Below are 27,466 nucleotides of genomic sequence, written 5' to 3'. Positions count from 1 at the left end.
TGCCCCTAAACTGCCTCCTTGGCTGACATCATCAGAAGTGATGATATCAGCCAATCACAATGCTATCCCACATAGGAAAGCATTGGCTGAGATTTCCAAGCAGTCAGGCCAGGGGGTGGTGCCAAACACCGCCCTGGCATTCAGCATCTCCACATAGAGATGCTGAGGGTGGAGTCACTGAATCTCAGGAAGCACCTCTATTAGCCATCTGAGGAGTGGCCACTGGAGTTATCCCAGGCTGTAATGTAAACACTGCATTTTCTCTGAAAAGACAGTGTTGACTGCAAAATACTACAAGGACTAACTATACTCACCAGAACAAATACAATAAGTTGTAGTTGTTCTGGTGACTATAGTGTCCCTTTAAAAGCCTTTTTAGTTTCTCCTCCCTTTTAGCTATAATCAATAAACATATGGATTTTGGATTTCATTTAAAAAAAAATCTCAGTTTAATATGACAATGAGCTGAGTGCAGCAGAGCCCAGAGTCTATTGGGAACATAACCACTACACTGATATGAAATGGTTATGTTGTGTTGAGTTCCCCTTTAGAATTTTGGGTGTTTTATAATCAATGTGATCTACCCATAAGTCACAATTGAAATCCCATATATAATGTAGGTGTAATTCGCTAAACATTTTACACTTCTTCATTTGTCATTTTTTAATGTAAAGTTACATTTTCTAATCTACATCTGGGGTTCACAGTCTTAACTCTTGAATGTGGTATAGAAATGTGTGGGTGCTAGAAATGCTGAGGACTTTTTAGCGTGAGCAAAGGCTGTCCTTAATGCTGTTTTGTGTTTGTTTTTGTTGAATTTTTATATGACTTTATTTGTAATTTGTTGGTGCCCACAGTTGTAGGACAAGGCTTAAAGGGACACTATAGTCACCTGAACAACTTTAGCTTTTTAGTTTAGTTTTGGTGTATAGAACATGCCCCTGCAGCCTCACTGCTCAATCCTCTGCCATTTAGGAGTTAAATCCCTTTGTTTATGAACCCCAGTCACACCTCCCTGCATGTGACTTGCACAGCCTTCCATAAACACTTCCTGTAAAGAGAGCCCTATTTAGGCTTTCTTTATTGCAAGTTCTGTTTAATTAAGATTTTCTTATCCCCTGCTATGTGAATAGCTTGCTAGACCCCGCAAGAGCCTCCTGTATGTGATTAAAGATCAATTTAGAGATTGGGATACAATTATTTAAAGGACCACTCTAGGCACCCAGACCACTTCAGCTTAATGAAGTGGTCTGGGTGCCAGGTCCAGCTAGCTTTTACCCTTTTTTTTTTTATAAACATAGCAGTTTCAGAGAAACTGCTATGTTTATACTGAGGGTTAAGCCAGCCTCCAGAGCCTCTAGTGGCTGTCTCATTGACAGCCGCTAGAGGCGCTTGCGTGCTTCTCACTGTGAAAATCACAGAGAGAGAACGCAAGCGTCCATAGGAAAGCATTATGAATGCTTTCCTATGCGACCGGCTGAATGCGAGCGCGGCTCCTGCCGCGCATGCGCATTCAGCCGATGACGTCGCGAGGAAGAAGAGGAGGAGGAGGAAAGCTCCCCGCCCGGCGCTGGAGAAAGAGGTAAGTTTAACCCCTTCCTCCCCCCAGAGCCCGGCGGGAGTGGGTCCCTGAGGGTGGGGGCACCCTCAGGGCACTCTAGTGCCAGGAAAACGAGTGTTTTCCTGGCACTAGAGTGGTCCTTTAAGGTAAATTACAATTGTTTGAAAGTGAAACCAGATTTTTTTTTCCATGCATGCTCTGTCAATCATAGCCAGGGGAGGTGTGGCTAGGGCTGCATAAACAGAAACAAAGTGATTTAACTCCTAAATGACAGTGAGCAGTGCAATTTCAGGGGAATGATCTATACACTAAAACTGCTTTATTTAGCTAAAGTAATTTAGGTGACTATAGTGTTCCTTTAACTGTGACAAATGCTCATCTGGTATCCTGAGTCAAAACGTTTGCAGGGTTTGCTAAATATCTACAAATTGATTTGAATAGGTCAGTTTTATGGACAATGAAGCACTCTACCTTTAAACTATTCTAACAGTAGTGAGAACATAATTATGTATTTAATGAGCGTGGCTGTCAAATTCTTTAGCACCCTTGTGGTCTGAGTGGCTTTAGAGCCTCCTTTAATTAATATTGGATGCTATTCAAGAACATGATTTGTCAAATAAGGAATTATTTGTTAAAAGCCTTCCCTACCCCATTTCTCCCCAAAGAAAAATTGTCTTTTATGTCTTGCCTATTAATAAGTCCATGTGCTATGTGTAAATAAAAGGACATGCTTTCCCCAGTTCAGTTCTTGGAAATTTGTTATGCTACTCTAATTAATAATCTGGATCTTCTCACATGAGCTTTCCCTTCCAGTAATGCCACATGTCTGTGAGAGCTGAGATTTATGAAGTCATGTGAATGCTAAGTGAGTGTTGTCCAGCGGTCAAATAGTTAAAAAATAATAATAATTGAAAACGCTGTATATGTGTACATTGGCACAATAGTTTTTTAAATAGTGGATTGTTCACCTTAGAAGGAGCACTGCTATGCACTGTTATGACAAGTTTGGTAACACCGCTATTACACTAGAGTTGTTTCATGTGGTGGAAACCTCTAAAATAATTGGCATCTATTATGAGGTTAATTTCACTTGGTTGGGGGCTAAGATTGGCATCTACAACAGGAAGGGGGGGAAATCTTGCCAAATCATGTTCTGCCTATCTTTATAACACATTACAATTTCAATTATTTCTATAGCTCCTACATATTTTGCTGTGCTGTACGATATGTAAAACAAAACTAACATACCGGTGTATATATAATATCTATGTATCTCAGAGCTTAATATTTGTAGTCCTATTTACTTGCCAGGCCTTAAGTTAGGCGCTACTGCAAGCCACTTGCCTGTGCTAAATTTTAACTCGCCAATGTGTGTGTTTGCGCATATGTATGTATAAAAACATATATTTATTTGTTAAACATACACTTAGTAGTTTTTGCACTAACATTTCTAGGTTTAAGAAATCACTTTTTACCATTGGTTGGTTTACCTCACTTTCCCACATACTGTGGATAAATTCTATAAATATAATCTCTTGTTCCTGATAATTAATCCATATTTTTTTCCCTTTTTTTTTTTTTTTTCACCCTAGCTGGGAAAGATGTCTGAATGCATTCATGTTCTGTTAACCTTTGTACAACCCTACTAATGAAATAATTAAAACCAATCTGGGAGAGTTAGAGCAGCATGAAAAGGAACACGAAAACATTAATTAGGACTTTTTTTTTGTGGCTCAGGATGGGTGTAGAAACAGATGACAAGCAGGCTATGCAGTTCAGGGTCATCAAATGTTCACAGGCAGGAGGGAGGCACTGATTAACAGGGCTCCAATCACTGATGCCTAACCAAGCATGAGCCAGAGACCTCATTCAGGCTGGAGAGGGATTTATCGTCTGCATGTGACTTGCCCCACCGGCCCCCCTCAACATTCTAGGTGTAACACTTTCACTTCCAGAACAAGCTGGGATTTCTGAATTTTTTTTTAAAAGAATTTAATGCATATCTAGTCAACAAATTAAAGATAAACGTGTATTTATGTTCGGAGAAACTTCTTTAAAGTCCAGTGTATGAACATAATGTCTTTTTTTTTTAATTTGATTTATACTATAGATTGTTTTACTTTTATATTCTAGTTTATAATATGTGTTATACTTTTTAATTTGAATCAGTCACAGCAATAACAGATTTTTTGTATTATTTTGAATCTTTTGCAATCAATGCAAGCTGTCTTGCTGGCTATATTGCATGTCATCCTTGTGACGTAATTTTTGGGCTTCATAGAAAAGTATGAAAGAATTAATTTATTAATCTTTTTACTGCTTAATTATTTTCCATAGGACAGGTGTTTGCTCTGGCAGAAATTGGGGTCTTAGATTTAAAATGCAGCATTGGTTTAGAGTAGTATGGCAGGAAATCTGCTCGGATCAACTGAAAATATAAAAACATTTTCTAGTATTATATATCAAATGAGAAAAGATATGGATTACGTCAAATCATTATGCTACTATGAAAATAAGCAAGGTAAGAATATCTAAATGACAACTCTAGTGGAGAATACATTTCAATTGTGGCAGTAAAAGGTTAAGTCCAAAGTAATTTTTTGTAAAGAAAGTCTCTAGAGAAGGCACCTTAACCACCATTCTCCTCGGATGTTGCTGAACTAGAACTACCACAGTTCTCTGGCCAGCTACTGCATTAACCCCTTAAGGACCAAACTTCTGGAATAAAAGGGAATCATGACATGTCACACATGTCATGTGTCCTTAAGGGGTTAAAGGACCACTCTAGGCACCCAGACCACTTCAGCTTAATGAAGTGGCCTGGGTGCCAGGTCCAGCTAGGGTTAACCCATTTTTTTTTTATAAACATAGCAGTTTCAGAGAAACTGCTATGTTTATAAATTGGTTAAGCCTTCCCCCTAATCCTCTAGTGGCTGTCTCATTGACAGCCGCTAGAGGCGCTTGCGTGATTCTCACTGTGAAAATCACAGTGAGAGCACGCAAGCGTCCATAGGAAAGCATTGTAAATGCTTTCCTATGCTACCGGCTGAATGCGCGCAGCTCTTGCCGCGCGTGCGCATTCAGCCAACGGGGCGGAGAGGAGGAGGAGGAGAGCTCCCCGCCCAGCACTGGAAAAAGGTAAGTTTTACCCCTTTCCAGAGCCGGGCGGGAGGGGGTCCCTGAGGGTGGGGGCACCCTCAGGGCACTCTAGTGCCAGGAAAAAGAGTATGTTTTCCTGGCACTAGAGTGGTCCTTTAAAAGAATTTTATGGAAGTTGTAGGCCATCAACATCTGTGTTGAGGGACAGAGTTTGAGATACCTGCTCTAGAGTGACCACAATGCACTTTATTCAGATCTGGCTCTCTCAAAAAATAGGGTTACTCCACCCACATCACCACTACAGCCTGCTGGTTATGGGGCACACTGTTGTACAACAGTTAGTTTTCTTACATGAATCCGCGTCCGGTCTTGTCTGCAACTGCCTTGTTTACATTAGAAACTGCTGTGTTTACATTGCAGGGTTAATCCAGCCTCTAGTAGCTGTCTTCCTGACAGCCGCTAGAAGCGCTTCTGCGACGCTGGATGCGAAAATTGCATTCCGCGTGCAGAACGTCCCTAGGAAAGCATTGAGAAATGCTTTCCTATGGACTGTTTGAATTTGCGCGCAGCTCTTGACGTGCTTGCGCATTCCGCTCTACTCGGGAGCTGACATTGGTGGGGAAGGAGAGGTCACTAGCGCAGAGGGAGCCCAGTGCTGGTATTAAAGTAAGTAACTGAAGGGCTTTTAACCCCTCAGCGCTAAGGGAGGGGGGCCCTGAGGGTGGGGGAGGTTATATAGCGTCAGGAAAACGAGTTTGTTTTCCTGACACTATAGTGATCCTTTAAATGTGCAGCATGTGTCTGTCTGCAATGTGGTTATGGTATGATATGGGCAATACAAAGATAAAGTTGCAAGCAATATAATATATATATTATATGCATACATACATATACAATACATGGGGAAACACATATATGATAATATACATGTAAAGGAATTTAGAATATGTGGGGAAATGTCTGACATTGTTTTCTTATCTGTAACTTTATTATTTGGAAAATTACTTTTTTTTTTTTTAAATCCCAACCAAAATGTTAATTTTTTTTAAATAACCCCTTCACACTGGCACTTATGTATACACGACTGCCAGGCTATACAGCCATACCCAGCAATTGTGTATAAATGATTAGCAAATTGACATATCGACAGTCAAAGTGCTCACAACGCAGCCGCATAGGGAGCTGCGACAATTCAAGCCTCTGAAGATGAATACAGAGATTACATCTCTGTATCCAAAGCTGCAAGCTCGCCCTTCAATTTAGGTACAGCTCCTCATGCGCACACACAAGGCAACCCCCCCCCCCTTTTTTTTTTTTTACACGAATGATGTTAGTGGGGGCCCTCATGTTTGAGTTTCGCCTAAGGTCTCGCAATGTCTATAGCCGCCCCTGTTGCAGAGATATTGAGTGAAAGTTATGCAACTTTGCTCTTTGCCAAACAACTAAAGCTCAAAGTATTCATGAGATTCTCCACTGATTAATTCTGATAATTATAGTGAGTTTTAGCTTCTTTAAAGTTCCAGTCACCTGAGATGGCTAGCAACTGTGGAGTAGCTTTCGAGAAACTTAAGTAGCCAGCCAGCATGGCTGTTTACATTTTAATAATTTTAAAACCAAATAAGTTGCTATTTGCCCCTTTTTTGTGGTTTGTAAAAACTTGTCCTTTTGTATTCTTACAAGTTATAAACTGTTTATCATCATTTAATGACCCAAGCAATCTTCTTACACAGAGACCTTCGAAACAATGAGATTTCATGGGCAATTGAAGATTCTAATGAAGCCTTTGCTGGACTCTCAAGACTGCATACTCTGTGAGTATTAAATGTCCATTTTAAAGTATTGGCATACATGACCTTGTGTTGAGTGGCTAAAAACAATCTGACCATAACATGAATTAAATTATTAGAAATGGTCAATTGCTTTTTTTTTTATTTTTTATGGTAATTAAAGGGAACATGCGACACTTATAGCCACTATAGCTTATTGCAGTGGATACAATTGTTACTAGTATTTTACTTTACATAGCATCAACATCTGCAACTATTTACACTTTTACAGAGCGGCAACGTATTACAGATATTATTGCAACGTATAACAGATATTAAAGGTACACTATAGTCACCAGTGCAACTGCATGTATTCCTGACCCTATAGTGTTAACACCACCATCTAGCCCCCCTGGGCCCCTCATGCCTCCATAAATAGAGTAAAAATCTTACTGTATTCAAGCCAGAAGCTGTAACTCTGCATGCTGTTTTCCTAAAAAAAAAAGTCTGCTGACATCATCAGAAGTTGTAGCCTGATCCAATCACAATGCTTCCCCATAGGACTGGCTGAGACTGACAATGAGGCAGATCAGGGGCAGAGCCAGCATGATTCAAACACAGCCCTGGCCAATCAGCATCTCTTCAATGTTGTTGTTGCAGGATTATCCTGCCTCGAGTCTAGTGTCTGTCATACTGGTGGTAGCCACTAGAGACGCTTCCACAAAATAGTGGAGTAAAACTCCATTATTTCTTTTAAATGGCCTTAAAGAGACCATATCATCGGTACAGTGCAGCGTAGCGTTTTGCTGCACATGCTCTTCAGCCTCCCAATGCTTTCCTATGGGAAAGTGTTTTATTTGCTGAGATCACCAATATCGATGATCTCAGCCAAAGAGGCAGCCACATGCCAGAGACCAGTGCTGTGAAGAAGAAAAGGAAGAATAACACTATTTTAACCATGGCCATGGCCATTTAACCATGACCATTCTTGCCAATAAAATGTAGTAGTTATGGTACTTGGAGTGTCTCTTTAGGACAGGCTTCCCCAGACTCCGGCCCTCCAGATGTTGCTGAACTACAACACCCAAGATTCAATGAATGAAAGGGCTGAGAATCATGGGAGTTGTAGTTCGGCAACATCTGGAGGGCTGGAGTTTGGGGAAGCCTGCTTTAGTAGATCTGTGCTATCTTAAAGGAATAGCACATGCAGCAATTCAGACAAGCCTCTCAACTTTAAAAATTACATTGTTGACATGCTAACCATAAATGTGTTTGCATATAGCCCATATAATTTCAACATGTGGGAATTCTTGTGATCATTCACATGCAGTACCTCAATATTAATATACAAATATAATTGTACAGACCAGCATTTGCTAAAAAAAAAAAACTAAATACATGTTCTATTTTTTTGATTGGTGCCTTCATTTTGTAAACCTCTCTCTTTAAGTCACTTGCAGTAAATAACAAATTTTCATATTTAAAGCAGTACAACCTAAGGCTAGTGTCCTTATTGCAAAGCTGTTTATGGCTAGCCTTCTTAAATTACTTGTTGTTGGGCACCTATAAACATGATGACATTTACAGTCGGTATTCTTATTGAATAGTTGATTGCACATTTGTTACTGAACTTTGGTTCACATTTCTGGGATTTTCTTCATTGATATTCCTTAGAGGGATCAGATTCATACTGTAACCCCCAGAAAATGTATCCAATGACATTAAAATGAAAAACTACCAGCCAGTCATAACTGAAACTCTTTCACTTAATAACCATAATAATAAAAAGGCCACACACATCTATAGCACATCCAAAGGTTAGCTAGTAACAAGACCATGCCCAAACACAGTGTGGCTTGAAAACTGCTCCATAGATTTAAAAAAAAAGGCAGATCTCAGTTTTAAATAAATCTGTAAACTGAAACTGTAATTGAAACAGACTATACGTTAATCAGTCGAGCAATGGTTCCCAAGGCACTACTCTTTTTAATGCAAAACCAGATTGTATCATTTAAAAATTCACAAATGCAGCATCTTTTTCCATATGAGGTGGTCAAATGCCCACTGGTAAACATTATGGGATAGCAATCAAACTAGTAGTTATTGTTACTTTATAAAGCTGGTATAGACATTTTGATGACGAATATAATGCTTGTAGCTTGTGGGTCCTGGCTAAATAAGTAGGTTTTATAGTTTTTAGTAGCTTTTGGTCTTTCATATTGTTATAAGATAATGTGCTCATCTTACTGAAGACTGTCTGGGTATCTGCTGGGTTCTGTTTAGCTGAATTTGTTATGCCTTTTTTTTAGCATCTTGCAAGGGAACAAGATTAAATCCATCACAAAGAAAGCTTTCACTGGCCTGGATTCACTTCAGCATCTGTAAGTATTTGCCAGCACATTTCATTTCAGCTGTGGATAATTTATATAGGACATTGCTAATGTAGCTGGAGATTGCAAAAAAAATGTGGTAATCCTCCCTGTGCCTAGAGGGATAGAGGCACATGTGGCTTGTTAAAAGTAAAACAAACTACATATCTGGCAGAGGTTGCTATATTTGCAATCCGCACTGTCCCTGTACACTCTGTTGTGTTTTCACAAGAGTGTACATGTATTAAAACAGTTCCTTCTGTACCCTACTAAAATGTTCTGTAAACTCTAATGCTTGACAAATAAAATATATGAAAATAATTACTAAGTACATTGGGAGTTTTAAAGAGGATCTAGTTTATTTGTTGGCAGAAAGGTTTTCTTAATCTTAAAAAGCATGTCAGACCACAATGTGACCTGTACTTGCTTGACTGCATAAAATGTGTCTCTTTAATAGGCAGTGGTCCATTAAATCTGTGCAAATGCAAGACCATTTCATATTTTGACAGAATGTTAGGCAGTATGTTTGTATTTGACAGTGTACACATCATTAAAATATGAATATTTTTAGTATTGGGTTTGCAAATGTATTATTTTCACCTATTACTGATGTAAATAATGGCTGATTTTATCTCAGGAGCCTTCTTTCTAAAATATTTCAGAAGCTTGTTCAGAATGTCAATGCTTAAACCTCCTTCTCCATTGCTACCTGCTACTTATAACTTGAACTTTGCAATCAGTCAAGTTGCAGTGAATACTAGTTAATGGGCTGATATTGAAGACAGATTTCTAGATTTCTATCAAGTACAATAAGAAATAGTGCAACATTTACATAGCAGTTGCTTAAAGGAATGCTCTAATTAGAAACATTTTATTATCGTTTTAGAAGGGCATGCATTATTCATTATTAGAATGGGTATGACTTAAAAAAATCTTTGCAAACCACTTTCCTGCTGGATGCACACCTAATCCATTCACTTGCATTCTAAGCCATTATATATTATAATTCCTAGTTTGTTCTATAAATTGTTAGTGATTTGGCAAAAGAAAATTATTTTCTTCTGCTTTGTATTCCGGTTATCACTGTGTGCCACTTGTTCATTAAAAGTAAACTGGAAAATTTTAGCATAATGATAAAACAAACATTGAGAACTATTTTCATTGAATTGCACGTTTTTCCCCATTTTGTAAGGACCTTTTACTTACCATTAATATGCAGCTATTTATTCAAACTTTTTTGCTTTCAGAGATGTGAGCAACAATGGTATCATGTCTGTGCAAGAAACTTCCTTTTCTCATATTAAACTCCAAGAGCTGTAAGTATACTAATTTTTTTTTTTTTTTTTTTTTTAAACAAATACTGAAATGTGGTGAATTGAGAAATAATTTAAAACAATCTTAGTCCACAATAGCCAAATCTTCCCCTATTTATATTCCCAGCTTGGCTGTTTTATTTTACAGTTTGCAAATACAAGTTCTCTGTTTTGTTGGTTGTACCTGGTGGGAAAAGTGAGATGTTATCACCTGAAGATGTCTCCCTTAGTACTGTCATCATAGTTCTGTCACTCTTTTGTCACAGACAAACCGTGTCTGTGTCTTCTTTTGTTTGCATGGGAATATCAAATAAAGTCTATGGAAGTTCCCTTGAGATGTGGCCTCCTCCACAGATCTACTCATGCATATATCATGACATGCGTAGGCATGAAAAGATGCATAGGGATAGTTTTTTTTCATGATCTATGTGCACTGTGTGGCTAGTGACTGGTTGTCAGGATACAGATGATTTTCTGGCATTGATGCGGCATTAAGAGATTTGGTAGTGGCGCTGCTGTTACTTGCCAGAATGTGCAATGGTCAACATCTTTATTAACCTATATTTCTCTCTCTACACCTCTTATTCTAATTTGTAGTCATGTTCCTCCACTTTTTATTTCCTGTGATTAAGCATTTTCTAGGTTAAAAACCAAACACAAAACTCAAAGATTTGGTAATAATAAAACTCCTGATTGGGTTGCTGGAAATTATAGGGGAATGGTGCATAGCTAACAAGTAAGCTCATTGGGTGCTTAATTCAATGTTGCTCAGCAGCAAACCCATAAAGTTTATTGTAGCCAGAATCTTGTTCAGTGTAGATGGAAATTCCATACAGAGGAGCTTAAAGGTGTCCGCTCACAAGCTCTATGGTTTTTAGAAATCCTTAGTGGTTTCCTCACTAAACACATGAATTTGCTTACTAATTTTTACAGTTTTTTTAAAAAGATTTTATATTTGCCATTTACAGTCCTATGCTTGGAGTCTTTTTTCGGTTTTGATTTGATTCTAAACATTCATGATTGCTTCTTTTCCCCCCTTTATAATTGTAATAGTTTTTTGTGTGTCATCGAATGATTTATTGATTGTCTGAGGTTTTTCACTTATGTGAGTTAAACAAATAGACCATGCATTATTATTTTTTAAATCCCATCCTTATAAATGGACAGTATGCAGGGGATTAAGTGTATTGGTGCACAAAATGGATTTTTGTTAAATGGTTTTATTTGTTTTGTTGTTTTACACTCCTGGTAGCAGGCTCCCATTGTTTACTGCTACTTTAACCATTACCTTACAGATCCTAATCCTGTTTTGATCTGCCAATGTATCCTGCAATCTCCACGTTACTGTAAATTAATCTGCAAGGATTAGTAAAAAACAGGGATCATTATTCGTGGGTTTTCAGCAAGTGTTTATCATCCATGCTACTATATCAAAGTCATAGGCAAGAAACAATTTGGAGTGAATATTTTGTGTGTTACTCTCTTGTGCATACTGATAATTTTTTTTCCTTATTTTGTTGTTTTTCTTCTTGGTAACCTGCTGTATGAATCTTTTACAGAATTCTGAACACAAGCAACTTATTGTGTGACTGCCAGTTAAAATGGTTTCCCCAGTGGCTAACTGACGGTGGTTTTCAGCAATCCGTTAACGTGACCTGTGCACATCCTGATTGGCTGGCTGGGCGTCATCTATTCGCTGTGGATTCTGAAGATTTTATCTGTGGTTTGTATTTTTTTTTATCCCCTTTTGGCTTTAACACATTGAGAACTTTATCTCTTCCTTGCTATATAAAATAAAACAGGGATGGTATTTCCATAATTTTGTTTGTCAAAACCGATGATATTTTCATTTTTTTAAGTTTGTAATAGAGCCATGTTATTGTTCTTGTGATTGGATATGTTTTTCTTTTAGTGGAGTAAGTGGAAAATAAATAGTGGGAAAAGGTTTTCCATAGCTCATAAAGCAAATGCATATTAATATAAAAAAGTAGTAAGGTTTATACCGGAGTCAAGTCGTTCTGTATTTGACTTTATTTTTATTTATTGCTTTGCTTTTTAACTTTAAAAGATTTTTGGAGTAATATCATTACCATTTATCCTACTGTGCACAGAATCGTCCAGATGCCTTGTTATTTTGTTTATACTAAACCTTTTTGTTTATGCTAATTCCTAAACCCTCTTCTGCGCTAAAATAAAACCAAATTTCTGCGGCTTTGCTCCTTGAGCACCGCCATTTAAGTGATCCACTAGAGCACACAGTTACCCAACCGAAGGTCATACCGTTTTGCTTAGCGCGAAATGTATATTAAGTAACATAGTTGCATCAGTTGTCATCACTTGGCAAAGCAGAGTGATTTTTGTTTTGGGTAAGTCTGTTTTTTTTTTTTGTGTTTGTTGACTGTTGAAAAATGTGTAGCAGGGGATTGTGGGTTGCAAACAGCTTTTTGTGTGAAAGCTATATAACAAGTGTGGTACATCAAAGTTAGGGATGCACCGAAATTCTAGGACGAAAATGGGCCTATCCCATTTTGGCTGAAAATGGATAAAATCTGCCGAAAATTACACCCATATCATAGAGTAATCAGTGTACCGTGGGAGAGGAAATACTTGTGCACACGCATGGTATTGACTCCCGGGGTGGGTGATCGGGAGCATGCAGTGTGTTGGTGATTCAGAGCGCACGCTGGGCAGACCATTGAGGCGAGCGAGCTAATAACGGCCGATAGTGTGGAGCATGCTGGGGCAGTGAGCGGTAAAAGCAGGGCACACGATGCGGGCAGTGAGCACACTGAACAGAGCCGAGCACACCGGCCGCCATGTCATTCTGCTGCCTACTGTCATCCCGGAGCGGAGAGCGATATCAGAGCTGCTCTACGGCAACCAGGTAACGGGAGTGCGCATCTGGAACTGCTATACCGGGACATGGGGGTCAGTGTGTATAGTGACATTATATGGGCAGTGTATGTATAGTGATATTGTATCATTATGGTCAGTGTGTATAGTGACATTATATGGGCAGTGTGTATAGTGACATTAAATGGGCAGTGTGTATATAGTGACATTAAATGGGCAGTGTGTATATAGTGACATTAAATGGGCAGTGTGTATATAGTGACATTATGTATACACACTGCCCATATAATGACACTATTTAGTGTGTATATTGTGACATTATATGGACAGTGTGTATAGTGACATATGGCAGAGTAGGTATAGTGACATTATGTATGCACACTGCCGATATAATGACACTATGTAGTGTGTATAGTGACATTATATGGCAGGTTGGGCAAAGCGACATTATGTATCCACACTGCCCATATAATGACACTATATAGTGTGTATATTTACAATATATGGTCAGTGTGGGTATAGTGACATTATATGGTCAGTGTGGGTATAGTGACATTATATGGTCAGTGTGGGTATAGTGACATTATATGGTCAGTGTGGGTATAGTGACATTATATGGTCAGTGTGGGTATAGTGACAATATTTTATTCCTTTTTAATGTGGTGTATATAATTATAGAAAAAAATATTTTAAAATCATTTGAAGAAAAAGTCCGTTTCGGTTTTCGGCCAAGGGCATCTTGAATTTTCGGTTTCGGCATAAAAATTTCATTTCGGTGCATCCCTAATCAAAGAAGTTAAAATACTACTTGAAAACCACCTGAACAAAGCGTCTCCCTGGATTTCATTAACTAACCAGATTTCACTTTTTTTTTTTTCCCACACATTCTGCTGCTAAATGTACAGATTGCAGTCGAAAACTGAAAGAGATAATACTGCATTCCAGTTACTGGCCTTGTTAAAGATGCACTCCATTGCCCTCCCTCCTTTGTCCACTGTTTAGTTGATATAAGTAGATTCATTTTCATGCATGTATTCATTGGGGTATATCTTAAAAGAGCTTGCAAAGGCTTTCTGTCACTTCACAGGGAAATAACCAATCAGAGACTACTAATTGAGAAACCTCTGAATTGGTGCACACAACGACTTACGTTGTACAGGTGCATACGTCTGGTCTGAGGTCTGTGAGGGGGAGGCAGACATGCTCAAGTAGAGCATACCTGCCACTTCCGTTAGCTGAGAGGAGCTAACAGAACGAGGCAGCAAACCAACCTAGCTGTTTGATTGACAGCCAGGGGGGTGTTCCCTAGCAAATTTATAAAAGTGGAAATTTCTCATAGAAATCAGGTAGCTGAAATGCTTTTGGGGTGTGGAGTGGTCCTTTAAATAAAATTACCATTGTCTGTATAATTAAGAAATCTCTTTGCCATGTTTAATGACCACCAACAGACACTGTGGTTTGGAGGCCTTCTTTGGATCTCTACAAGCTTAAAACCATCTTTTGTCAAGAGACTATGATAACTAAAAAAAAAAAAAAAAAAAAAAAAAAAACTTTTATATTACTTTTCACCAATTGGGTGAGTAATGTTTCTTATATCACTTTGTGAATAATTTTTTACCCCCTTTATAGCCAACAAATACTGCTATTTGGCAATCAGCCTTATACCACTTATCTTTGCATTTGTGATTGTGATTTAATAGCTCCAGAGAAAACATCTGCTTATTTTGTTTACCACTGTCTGTCAATAAATGGACACATATGCAATACTGCATTTGCCATGTTTTTGACAAATCATAAAAACAACAAAAAAAAGACACTTATTTTTCTTTTATCAGATAATTTTCCAAAACCCCAAATTAAACTGCATCCTGAAACTACAGTTGCATTGAGGGCAATGAATGTTACTCTAACTTGCTCAGCGGGAAGTAGCAGTGACACCCCAATGTCTACAGCTTGGAGGAAAGATGGTGAAATCCTGTATGATGCTGAGGTAGAGAACTTCGCAAGGTACCAGAAACATGGGGCAGAACTCATAGAGTACACCACTGTCCTGCATCTCTTCAATGTCAACTTTACGGATGAAGGAAAATACCAGTGTGTCATCACCAATCACTTTGGCTCCAATTATTCTACCAAAGCCAAGCTCACTGTAAATGGTAAGCTGTTTTAACTAATATATTAAAACATAATAATGAAATGACTTGTTTGAAGTTCAAGGTGACGTATGTAAATAGCCTTCAGTTAAAAATAAATATATATGGATTACTAGTGATTGGTACAACGCTCTGTTCTCAGCCTTAGTCATGTATAGCTATGGCATCCAAGCTGCCTTATTATATACTCTCAAATATTGGCAATCGCATGGTCACATGACTGGATATTATACTTTAGTTAGTGGAACAACACTGTGTGCATGTGTATGAAATAGAGAAATATTGGGACCCTAAGTATTGAATCCAGTGCTTCTGTAGTCTTTAAGAGGAAGTTCCTCTACTGGCTATTTAACAGCCAGAACAGGCATTCTTAGTGACAACAAATGTTGCCATATCTCAACCAACCATGTGCAACACTATCATTCACTACCAAATTTTATACTAAACCACTAGAGGACAGGTTTACGTACTTTGGGCACTTGGGGAATGCAAACAACAATATTGTATTTATTTTTTATGCACATACATTCATGACTTCAAGCATTCAAGTGAAAGGTAATCCAGCCATTACTGCTGTCCTGTATGTAAAATGTTTTCACACCAGAAGTTGCACGTCTCTTTCTAGACTTTTGCCTTTCTTACTGGGATATCCATGCAAGCTCTGAATGTGAATAAGATCTTTGGGCACCTGGTTAAAATAGGAGTTGTGCACAACTTGACTATAGTGTTTAATTATGACTTCTACTATTGCTAGTATTTAATATGATAATTATGACTTCTAGTATTGCTAGTATTTAATATGATAAAAATATTTAAATTGCAAACATTTTCAGATCTTTCTTTAAATTCTATATGCAGTTATTTTGCCTTTATAAACAAATGCTGTAATTTGTCTGCTTTCTCAAATGCCATCATGATCAGGTCCACCAAACACTTCCATACAAGACGTGTCCTACATTTGTTTTTACTTTACTTTATCAACGAGCATTTTAAAATCCATTTTTATTAAATATTTGACTAATCTATTGTTAATAAAACAACATCAGTTAGAAGACTTCTTCTGAACCAATTTCTAAAAATGTAAAGTAACAGATGAGCGCTATGCATTATTTTCTTAATGTGTTTTTTATTTTTTATTTTTATTCTCTCTCTATTGTATAGAAATGCCAACATTTCTAAAAACTCCTATGGATCTAACAATTCGCACTGGTGCTATGGCACGCTTAGAATGTGCAGCGGAAGGCCACCCACCCCCACAAATAGCATGGCAGAAAGATGGGGGAACAGATTTTCCTGCAGCCCGAGAACGACGCATGCATGTGATGCCAGAAGATGAGGTCCTCTTTATAGTGAATGTTAAAATTGAAGACATGGGGCTGTACAGTTGCACTGCACAAAACGCAGCAGGGAGCATATCTGCCAATGTTACACTTACTGTACTAGGTAAGAATCGTTTGCTTTGCTATAGCTAAAGGCCTTTGAACTTCTACAGAGACCTAAAAGCATTGCTGAGATTTTCCATTCTTAAAAGGGATATTAAAAACAAACACACTAATAGTAGAAAGTGGTTGAACAAACTAGAGGAGTTTTTTTCGCCAAGCTGAGAAGTTTGGAGAACTGGGCACGTAATACGTTTAACTTTTGTTGTTCTTCCACTTTCTATTTTGGGCTATTTTGGGTTCAAATGGACATATAGTGCATACGCACAGATTTATCTCTGATCTAGATATGGTTGAGCATCTTACAATAAGAAATCTGCATTACTGCTAAAATCAAACCACGGACATTGTAACTGATCGGTCACCTATGTAATAACAAGTGTATTCATTAGACGCCTAGTTTGCAGCTCAGTTCTTCATTTCGGCTACTGAAATTCCTCACTTAAATTCATCTGATTGTAGGGGGTTTCAGTAAAAGATAAAACATGCAGACACCATCAAACATATTTTTATCCATGTTTGCTGCAACCAAATCTACCAAAGTAAGTATCACTTATGTAAGCTTAATGTACACTTAAGCAAAGAGATACTAAGAATAACATTTATATGTACTTGTTGAATCCAGCAAAAATGTGTACAAATCAAAAATGTAATGGTAATTACCAATTGTATATATCTGAAGGGTCATAATAGCCATTTTACCTTGCTGAAGTGATTATGGTGCATACAGCTGGTCCATGCAGCCTTTCTTTTTTTAAAATATTTAAGTGTGCGTAGGTTCTCTTCCCTGCAGGATTACTCTGTTCCTGCTTGGCACGATCAATTTTGTGCAGCTTTTACGTCTGTCAGCGCGCACACAACATGCAAATCCCAGGCGTTTTTTTTTTTTTTTGTTTGTTTGTTTTTTTGTTTTTATTACATTTTTATTTGAATTATAGATTATACAAATGCAATGTGCGTACAGACAGATAAATGCACTCAAAGATTTAGCACTAAATAAATAATGATTTGTTATCTCTATATGAGGTGTAAATAGCTAGTGTGCTCAGGCATGTATCAACTGTCATATTTAGAAAGCTTGGCCCAATCTGTCCAAATAGCCCTATATTGAGATAACCTGCTGGCAGATCTGTAAAACCCTTCCTCCATATGACTTTGGCAGTACGTTTGAGTAATGGTTATCTGACCAGGCTGGTTTGATGGAACTTTCCAAGTTCTAGCTAAAATTAGTTTCACAGCCATGAGTATGTGAAAAAAAAAATACTATTTTGTTCTAATCTACTTATAGAAAATCTAAATGGAGCAGTAATTAGTTGAGGTGACATAACTGCTGTCTACACAGTGTTGTGAATAATTATCTTGATCTCTGCCAATTCCTCACACTGCCACCACATGTGGTACATTGTACCAAACGGTTTTAAACATCTTCACTAGGTATTGGGATAGCTATGTTCAAATTATTTATTGTTAGGAGTTAGGTACCACGTATGCATACACTTCAACAGGTGTAGACTTAAACCATGAGGTTTGTGTATGTCCATGAAATACGTTTATTTTTTAAAGTGTTTGCCTGTGAACTTTTAAAACTTGAGGTTTTCTACAATATCCATTTTGGTAATTAAATGTTTAATTTTTATACAGCTATTTAATTCTTTTTCAGGTAAGTCAAACAAGGTTTTTAAACTGTCAAATGATAACATCTTGTCAGAGGGAGCAATGTAAAATACATTGTTAATGCTACGGTATGATCTTTCCTTTTGATCAAATTTATATCTTTGATTTAAAACTGTAAAACTTCAATCTGGGTGGAAGAAAATCGTTTATTTGAAATGTTAAGTTTATTTTTAAACTATTGAAACCCTAGTAACTTTGGACACACTGGCCATGGCTGGATTAATTGCATACACAATGCCAAGGCTCCTGAAAGCCTGGCTCTCAGGCAATTTAACACTCTAACTCACTGAAAAAAACATGAATGGGTTCTGGTTTTTGGTCTCTGTCCTTTGTAGGTGCAGCGTTCAAATAACTAAGCACAAACCTCTATGTTGGAACTTTATGTCCCATCAAATGAGCGTATGGAATTGCATAACTCTGCTTAATTACACATCTATCGTGGTCAGTGAGATTCTGGCTGAGATAGGTGGGAGTTAAAAATAAATAAAAATAAAATATACATCTAGTGTAATGGGAGAGTGAGGTAACCACTAGCTCAATAGCTTATGTATAATATAGCGCCAATCAACCCTAACTAGGGGTTTGACAGAGAATGATAATTTTAGTCCATACTAGTGTTGCAGAGCAAGTCACCTTTAATGGACATATACAAATTAATTGTTAAATATGTTACTTAAAGTATTATTTTATTAAAAAAAAAAAAGACTGCCACAAAAAATAAACTAAGCTAAAAAACTATTCTGCTTCTGTATAACTCCCTCTGTTTGAATATTGCTTTCTTTTTCATAAAATACATAAGAATAAGGATTGATGTATAGTAAGTTGGAGCTTAAAGGACAACTGTCATCAATTTTTCACCTATTTTATTTTTCTAAGTTTATTTTATTTAAATAAACCTAATAATTTTTTAAAATATGTACATTGAACTTTATATATATTTGCATTGATTGGATATAGTTTGTTTTTAAGAAAACATGTATATATACATATTTATGCTTCTGTAATGGATTTATCGTGATACTTAAGGGCTATTTTTATTCAGTTCACCTGTTTTTTTTTTATAGACATAAATATAACTAATAAAGTCTTCATTTCTTTCAGAAACACCTTCTTTTGTAAGACCCTTAGAGGACAGAACAGTAGCACGTGGTGAAACTGCAGTGTTACAATGTATAGCAGGGGGAAGTCCAGCTCCTCGTCTTAACTGGACCAAAGATGATGGGCCACTTTTGGTGACAGAGAGACACTTCTTTGTGGCAGGCAATCAGCTACTAATCATTGTTGATGCAGGCCCAGAGGATGCTGGGAAATACACGTGTAGCATGTCCAACACGCTTGGCACGGAGAGAGGTCATATCAATCTATTTGTCCTGTCATCAACGAACTGCGAATCTTCCCAAAATATCATTGGTTTTGAAGAAGATGGTTGGACCACCGTTGGCATTGTGATAATTGTTGTGGTGTGCTGCGTTGTGGGGACATCCTTGGTCTGGGTGATTGTTATATATCATATGAGAAGAAAAAGTGAGGATTATAGCATAACCAATACCGGTGAGTGTCACTTCTACATGATTCCAATTAATTTTGTATTACTTTTATTACAAATTATTATTAATATTGCCTCATCATGCTTCTCTTTGTTGATGGTGTTAATAGTATAGTAATATTTAAAGGACCACTATAGGCACCCAGACCACTTCAGCTCAATGAAGTGGTCTGGGTGCCAGGTCCCTCTAGTTTAAACCCTGCAGCTGAAAAACATAGCAGTTTCAGAGAAACTGCTATGTTTACACTGCAGGGTTAATCCAGCCTCTAGTGGCTGTCTCACTGACAGCCACTAGAGGCCGCTTCCGCGATTCTCACTGTGAAAATCATAGTGTGAAGACGCTGACGTCCATAGGAAAGCATTGAGAATGCTTTCCTATGGGAGTTTTAACCCCTTCAGTCCAGCGGGAGGGGGACCTAAGGACTGCATAGTGCCAGGAAAACGAGTTTGTTTTCCTGGCACCATAATGCTCCTTTAAGTAACACCGACTTATTCAGCAGCTTTCTTTAGTATACTGCTAATTGGACTCTATAAGACTGGCAAAGTCAAATCATTTCAGATAATTTTTAACATTAGTTTAGCATGCAAAGTGAATGTTTTATATCACACATGGTATTGTGACATTGATGTTCCATAGTGATAAACTGATTATCTTCTAAAGGGTAAAATATAGCTTTATTTTCTTTTTTTCAAGGAAAATATGCAGCGTGGTTTAAAAGTAGAAATGTGGTTTGTGAATTTAGAATAATCATGTTCATTTGCTAATCTCCCATCACACTGATTAAACTGAATGGTAACAGCAGAAAACAAGCAAGGTCTTACTATGACCTTCACATTCTTCACACTGCATTTATTCTATAAATTATTCTACAAATTATGTATACTGAACAGCTGATGGGAGTGAGCTAGCTGCAAAGCAGATTGGAAAAATCAACTTGGGAATACGCAGACCTCCAAATGACAGACTATTTACTTTGTGAAGCCATATACCTGATGTATGAATGCATTTTATCTTTAAATGGTTCTATCTATATTCTTGCTTAAAATACTCATAAATATTTATAAACATACACTATTTTTGTGTACGTATAATACATACGCGTATATATATATACCGTATATACTCGAGTATAAGCCGACCCGAATATAAGCCGAGGCCCCTAATTTTACCCCAAAAAAACTGGGAAAACGTATTGACTCGAGTATAAGACTAGGGTGGGAAATGCAGCAGCTACTGGTAAATTTCTAAATAAAATTAGATCCTAAAAAAATTATATTAATTGAATATTTATTTACAGTGTGTGTATATAATGAATGCAGTGTGTGTATATGAGTGCAGTGTATGAATGCAGTGTGTGTGTGTATGAGTGCAGTGTGTGTGTGTATGAGTGCAGTGTGTGCGTTAGAGTGCAGTGTGAGTGCGTAATATATTAATTGAATATTTATTTCCAGTGTGTGTATATAATGAATGCAGTGTGTGTGTATGAGTGCAGTGTGTGTGTATGAGTGCAGTGTGTGTGTGTGTATGAGTGCAGTGTGTGTGTGTGTATGAGTGCAGTGTGTGTGTGTGTATGAGTGCAGTGTGTGTGTGTGTGAGTGCAGTGTGTGTGTGTGTATGTGTTGGTGGGGGTGGGCATTTTTTAATATTATTCTTTTATTAATTATGTTATTTTTAATTTTTTAATATTATTATATATTTTTATTATTATTATTTATTATTTATTGAATTATTATTATTATTTTTTTATTATTATATTATATTTATTATATTTTTTTTCGTCCCCCCTCCCTGCTTGATACATAACAGGGAGGGGGGCTCCTTCCCTGGTGGTCCAGGGTCATTGGCAGTTCAGTGGGGGGGAGAGGGGGGCTGGCAGAGCTGTAACTTACCTTTCCTGCAGCTCCTGTCAGCTCTCTCCTCCTCCGCGCCGTCCGTGCAGCTCCCTCTGTCAGCTCACACTGTAAGTCTCGCGAGAGCCGCGGCTCTCGCGAGATTTACACTGGGAGCTGACCGAGGTGCTGAACGGACGGCGCGGAGGAGGAGAGAGCTGACAGGAGCTGCAGGACGGGTAAGTACAGCTCTGCCAGCCCCCCTCTCCCCCGGTCTGTATTATGGCAATGCAAATTGCCATAATACAGACAGTGACTCGAGTATAAGCCGAGTTGGGGTTTTTCAGCACAAAAAATGTGCTGAAAAACTCGGCTTATACTCGAGTATATACGGTATATATATAGATATATACACACTCACTCTCACTCTCTCTCTCTCTCTCTCTACCCCTCTCTCCCTTTTCCTTTCTTTCCCCCCCCCTCTCTCTCTCTACCCCTCTCTTCCTTTCCCCCTCTCTCCCTTTCTTCCTACAGCCCCCCACAATAACTGGTTTCCACACCTGAGTGAGGGAAAAACTTGTCCATGTACAGGTGCCTCACCACGGCTGTGTGTGGGACTGGTAGGCTGCCGGGGTGGGTGGCTGAGTGGGCAGAGACCAGCGGTACTCTGTCCTGGTACCAGCACTACTACGGGAGTAGTCTGGTTGAAGCCTGGTTGCTGGAGACCGACTGTCTCCCCTTTTTCTGCACAGCTCTGCTGCTGGAGACCGACTGTCTCCCCTTTAGCTGCACAGCTCTGCTGCTGGAGACCGACTGTCTCCCCTTTAGCTGCACAGCTCTGCTGCTGGAGACCGACTGTCTCCCCTTTGGCTGCACCGCTCTGCTGCTGGAGACCGACTGTCTCCCCTTTGGCTGCACCGCTCTGCTGCTGGAGACCGACTGTCTCCCCTTTGGCTGCACCGCTCTGCTGCTGGAGACCGACTGTCTCCCCTTTAGCTGCACAGCTCTGCTGCTGGAGACCGACTGTCTCCCCTTTAGCTGCACAGCTCTGCTGCTGGAGACCGACTGTCTCCCCTTTGGCTGCACCGCTCTGCTGCTGGAGACCGACTGTCTCCCCTTTGGCTGCACCGCTCTGCTGCTGGAGACCGACTGTCTCCCCTTTGGCTGCACCGCTCTGCTGCTGGAGACCGACTGTCTCCCCTTTAGCTGCACAGCTCTGCTGCTGGAGACCGACTGTCTTCCTTTTGGCTGCACAGCTCTGCTGCTGGAGACCGACTGTCTCCCCTTTGGCTGCACAGCTCTGCTGCTGGAGACCGACTGTCTCCCCTTTGGCTGCACAGCTCTGCTGCTGGAGACCGACTGTCTCCCCTTTAGCTGCACAGCTCTGCTGCTGGAGACCGGACCAGTCTATGAGGTCCCCTACCTCTGCAGCTGATCGCGGAGCAGGGTGTACCTCAGCCGGTTCTTGCCAGTGGTAGTGCTGCAGGTTAGGCTGTGAGTGGACCAAGCTGAACAGATGTTGTTAGTCCTGCTCCAGCTCCCATTCCCTTCTGACCAGGAATGTCAGATCTGCTGTCAGCCCCCTTTCGGGAGGCCAATCGTGGAGGTCTCTCCTGTAGTCCCTAAGGTCCCATAATCTGGACTCTCCCGTGCTCACAAAATCCATTTCGTCAAAGGACTCCCATAATAGACCAGGGCCATTGTAATCCTCACCCTCGGGTCTGTGGTACTCCTCCGTCCAGGGAGCCTGCCGCACTGTGTCCCACCATAGTGCCTGGTATGCGTCCTCTAACCAGGTCTCCTGCCATACCAGGGTCTCGAGCTCCGACACCCACTCCTTCAGGGGCTGCTCCCCCAGCAGAGGCTTTCGCAGCGCCAATCGCATTCGCAACCTCTGCTCCTCGCTGGGGAGACTCTCGCTCCGTTGTCGCTGCACGTCCTCCATGGCCTCGTGCCATACGCCTTTCCGGGCTGCATCCCTGTAATCCGGGTGCTCCTCCTCATGGAACTCTGTCCAGGAACTAGCTGATTCCATGCTGCTGTAGCCAGGGGCACTGTATGAATACTAGCGTTGCCCTAATTATAAATCCATGGTACCGGTGTCACTAGGATGCTATTCACTACTTGATTCGGTTCTGTATATCCATTCGGGAGAAAATCCCGCCGCTTGCCACCAGTGTAAAGGATCCTGCTATCCGTGCAGCGCTGATCCTTGTAGCGTCTCCCGAAATCCAAGCTGAAAAGAGTGAAGTAGTGATTTATAGCTCCCAATTCCCCAAACATGAGTCGAGACTTCATGAAGGGGTAAAACAAATGTGTTTATTGATGGCCAAAATCAGCCCTTTTATGATGGTCTCCCAGCAAGGGAACTCCCACATGGGACCTTGTGGAAGACTGTAACAAAATATGCAGAACCAATCAGTATACAGTACAATTGTTATACACACCCACAGGAAAAGTGTAACCCCTCCTCTGTATCCTGGAGATAATTAACTTACCCCTCCTCTCTATCCTGGAGATAATGAACTTAAGTGGTTGCAGAGAACCTAATTATCTCCAGGCAGAGAGAAACATGTGCTTTTTACCTTTTAACAAAACTGTATTAAAATCAATAACTCATGTTTCGCTGAACGAAGTCCCCATGTTCCACACACCCCCAGATAGCTTGGATCTGAGCGCATATAGGCGAATAGCGCTCAGATCCTACGAACACAGTTCTCAATAACGTCGAGTAAAGTTTAAGTTCACCAGCTGTAATGGAAGTTAAACTGCACAAACCCACATGCGAGTGTAACAGGGGAAATGTACAATCCAAGCAAGTAAGGCGAATGATGTGATCCAGAGACAGAGGGCTCTGTCCCAAGTGCCTTAAGACCCCATGACTTAACGGGCCAGCATCCCAGGGTAAGAGGCTAGCAATCCGGCTCCTCCAAGAGATAGGGGGGCAGGGCAGTTTGTCACATGCAGACCCAGTGACAAAAGCCATTTTGTCACACATTCTATTTAAATGTATATTTCAAAGCAATAAATATTTATTTGTTCTGAAAAGAAAAAACAAACAAACAAAGGGTCGGCCGGCGGGGGAGACATAATGCACATGCCCAGTAATGACCACACTCGCGTTAGGATTGCCCCATAGGAAAGCATTATTATATTTTTGGTTGACGCTGGACGTCCCCATGCAGTTTCTTAAAAACCGCTAAAATTACCTGCTCAGGGTTAAGGGGCCTGGGACACTGTACCCAGACCACTTTAATGAGATTAAGGGGTCTGCGTTCCTCTAGTGTCCCTTTAATGGATTTTACCCCCTCCCCCCTTTAAGTGTTATGTCATATCACTTGTTCAATGCTATCTCCATAGCAAATATTTTGGAATACAGCTACCAGGGTTCCATCTTTATAGGGAAACATAGCACATATTTACAGTGTATAGCTGGGTGTGGAAAACTGACACAGGTCTTCTTTTTTATGACAAAAATAAGGCATCCATCATCATGAAAAATAATGATCCAGTATGTTTTTCTCATTGTCTATACGTTTTAATGTATATTTATTTGTTCCACCTTTTCTGCAGAAGACATGAATTTGCCTGCAGATATTCCCAGCTACTTGTCTTCCCAAGGAACACTCTCTGAGCCACCAGAAGGATATAGCAACTCTGAAGCTGGTAGCCACCAACAACTTATGCCTCCTGCAAGTGGCTGTGGGCACAAAGGAACTGATGGTAATGTTGATTACTTCTGACATTCATAAAGTACAATTTTTCAACTGATATGTAAAATAATTTAATACACATAAAAGTCAACAAATAGCATTAGAAATGTGTATAATGTTGATTGTTGTGCAGAAAGAAAGTCCGTTACTTGGCAATCTGGTCTTTTGGAATGATAATAGTAATCTATATTTACATATAGTACTTTAAATAGGAGTCCTCCACAATCCATAAATAAATAAGAGTGCAAAAATTATTTAAGTTGTGAAACCACAACTATATGTAGGTAAGATTAAAAAAGACAATACTTTCCTTTTAAATTAATTGATTCTGGAACATGAGAGTATCACATCTATATGGGAAAAAAAGAAAAGGAAGGCAGCATCATAACAACAGATAAAAACCAAACCGTTTCCAGTTAAGAACCACTCACACAGTATAGAGCTGTGGCCGGGCTCAATATAGTAAGCACCAGGGTGCAATAGACCAAAGCTTGCTTATAGACATAGTATTAGAATGTTTAAGACAATGTATCACAAATTACAAAACACTTTATTTGGAAGTCAACCGAATAATTAAAATTGTCATACACATCTTTGTCAGATTATTGTAAGGGATTGCTTAAGAAGTGGCAAACAATGACGCATCAATTGTGGTTTGCTGTTTATCTTGACATTTCTCCTTTAATGTAATTGGTTTATAATTCTGCTGTACAGTCAATTGCTGTATGTAATTATTACTCCAGCAATTTTGCTGACATATGCAGAATCTAATTTATTAATTTGACACTAAGTATTTACTTCGACACATGTTCTGTATTTCTTCAGAACATATATTCTTCTAGCAATTAATACATACTCTTAATGCAAAGAAGGTCACGTGATCTGCTGTCTCGTGGTGCTCATTAGTGTATTAGCAAATTTCATGTTCAAGGAACATAACCATAAGTGCTCTGGCACCCTCCGAATGCAAGTAGTAAACCGCTTGAATAGCACCCGGAATCTGCCGGGTGCATCAGCTAACACTCTTAGCTCAGGGGTGATAGTGGATGCTCTTTTTAGGAGCTTTTCTGCCTGTCACTTACTGCTGCGAGGAGGCAGGGAGTGGCGCACTGCGAACACCAGGTAAGAAGTCTGCTCTGTAGTGGTTATGGTGCTTTTATTATTCTTTTAATAATATTCCAGAAAAGTTTCCTGTAGCATGTCTTGGAGTTCATATTCCAGATTTCTTATACTAGCTTCCTATGATCTCCCACTGAATGGGTTGACATCAGGGGCATTTTAAGCCTTTCTATAGGCTATGGCTGTTTACATTTTCCACAAAACCTCTCTAAACAGTGTAGTGAGGACCAAATGTAGTTCGGTCTGTACTAGTTTTTCTTGTTTCTAAAAGCTGAAGGTTTATAAAACGGCTATGTGTGGAATTCTGTTATTTTGTTTCTTTTTAAAGGACTGTATGTGGATACTGGCAGTGAAGCAGATGCAGACATCTTAAATGCACCATACGCACCCAATGGACAGGCTAGAATGCCGCAGTTATATAATGGGCGTAGCACTATCCATCCCTCAGAGATGCGTGAAGGGCTTCCAGTGCCAGGTGAGGAACACTTTAATGTATTTGCAGATAACCTCCCATTTACACAGTGTTTTCAAACCTGAATTAATTTCTGGTATTAGCAGCTGTATGTACCACATTAACGAAAACTGGTTTTCATTTTTTTTATGTACCAAACATATAGGCTCCATTTCTCAAACTGGACTTTCTAAATAAATTGTTATTTTGACTCTTAACAATCAGCTTAATGTACTAATCCATTATCACAAGCTGTCTTGGAAGATCTATAAATATTAATGGCAGAAATTGTTTCAAGTTGAAAGAAAACAATTATCTTATTAACCCCTTAAGACCGCAGCCAAATGTACAAGTTGTGATCCAAAAAAACTTAAACAAAACCTGGCATTTGCGCTATATGTCTGTCCAACCATAATTCACCTCTTTCATATTAAATGCACCCCCCATTATTATATATCATTTTATTCAGGGGAAACGGGGCTTTCGTTTAACATCAAATATTTAGGTATGGAACATAATTTAATATGAAAAAAATATTTTAAAAATGGGAGAAAATAAGAATTTTTTAAATTTTTTTAGT

The 27,466-nt window shown here is 39.1% G+C and overlaps 1 protein-coding gene across 1 annotated transcript in view; it reads left to right on the top strand.

The window, feature by feature from the left end:
* LRIG2 (leucine rich repeats and immunoglobulin like domains 2) overlaps positions 1–27,466 on the top strand; it is an 86,214-nt gene that overhangs the window by 52,899 nt on the left and 5,849 nt on the right. The window contains exons 9-17 of the mRNA XM_063450685.1: positions 6,391–6,471; positions 8,736–8,807; positions 10,043–10,111; positions 11,668–11,831; positions 14,797–15,117; positions 16,276–16,557; positions 19,329–19,778; positions 25,177–25,326; positions 26,764–26,910. Coding sequence (XP_063306755.1) covers positions 6,391–6,471; positions 8,736–8,807; positions 10,043–10,111; positions 11,668–11,831; positions 14,797–15,117; positions 16,276–16,557; positions 19,329–19,778; positions 25,177–25,326; positions 26,764–26,910 — 1,736 coding nt within the window. The remainder of the gene's footprint in view (positions 1–6,390; positions 6,472–8,735; positions 8,808–10,042; positions 10,112–11,667; positions 11,832–14,796; positions 15,118–16,275; positions 16,558–19,328; positions 19,779–25,176; positions 25,327–26,763; positions 26,911–27,466) is intronic.

This window comes from Pelobates fuscus, chromosome 1 (assembly GCF_036172605.1).
Source record: "Pelobates fuscus isolate aPelFus1 chromosome 1, aPelFus1.pri, whole genome shotgun sequence".
Lineage (NCBI taxonomy): Eukaryota > Metazoa > Chordata > Amphibia > Anura > Pelobatidae > Pelobates > Pelobates fuscus.
Note: the sequence above shows the minus strand (reverse complement) of the source record. Positions and strands in the feature narration are given on the sequence as shown.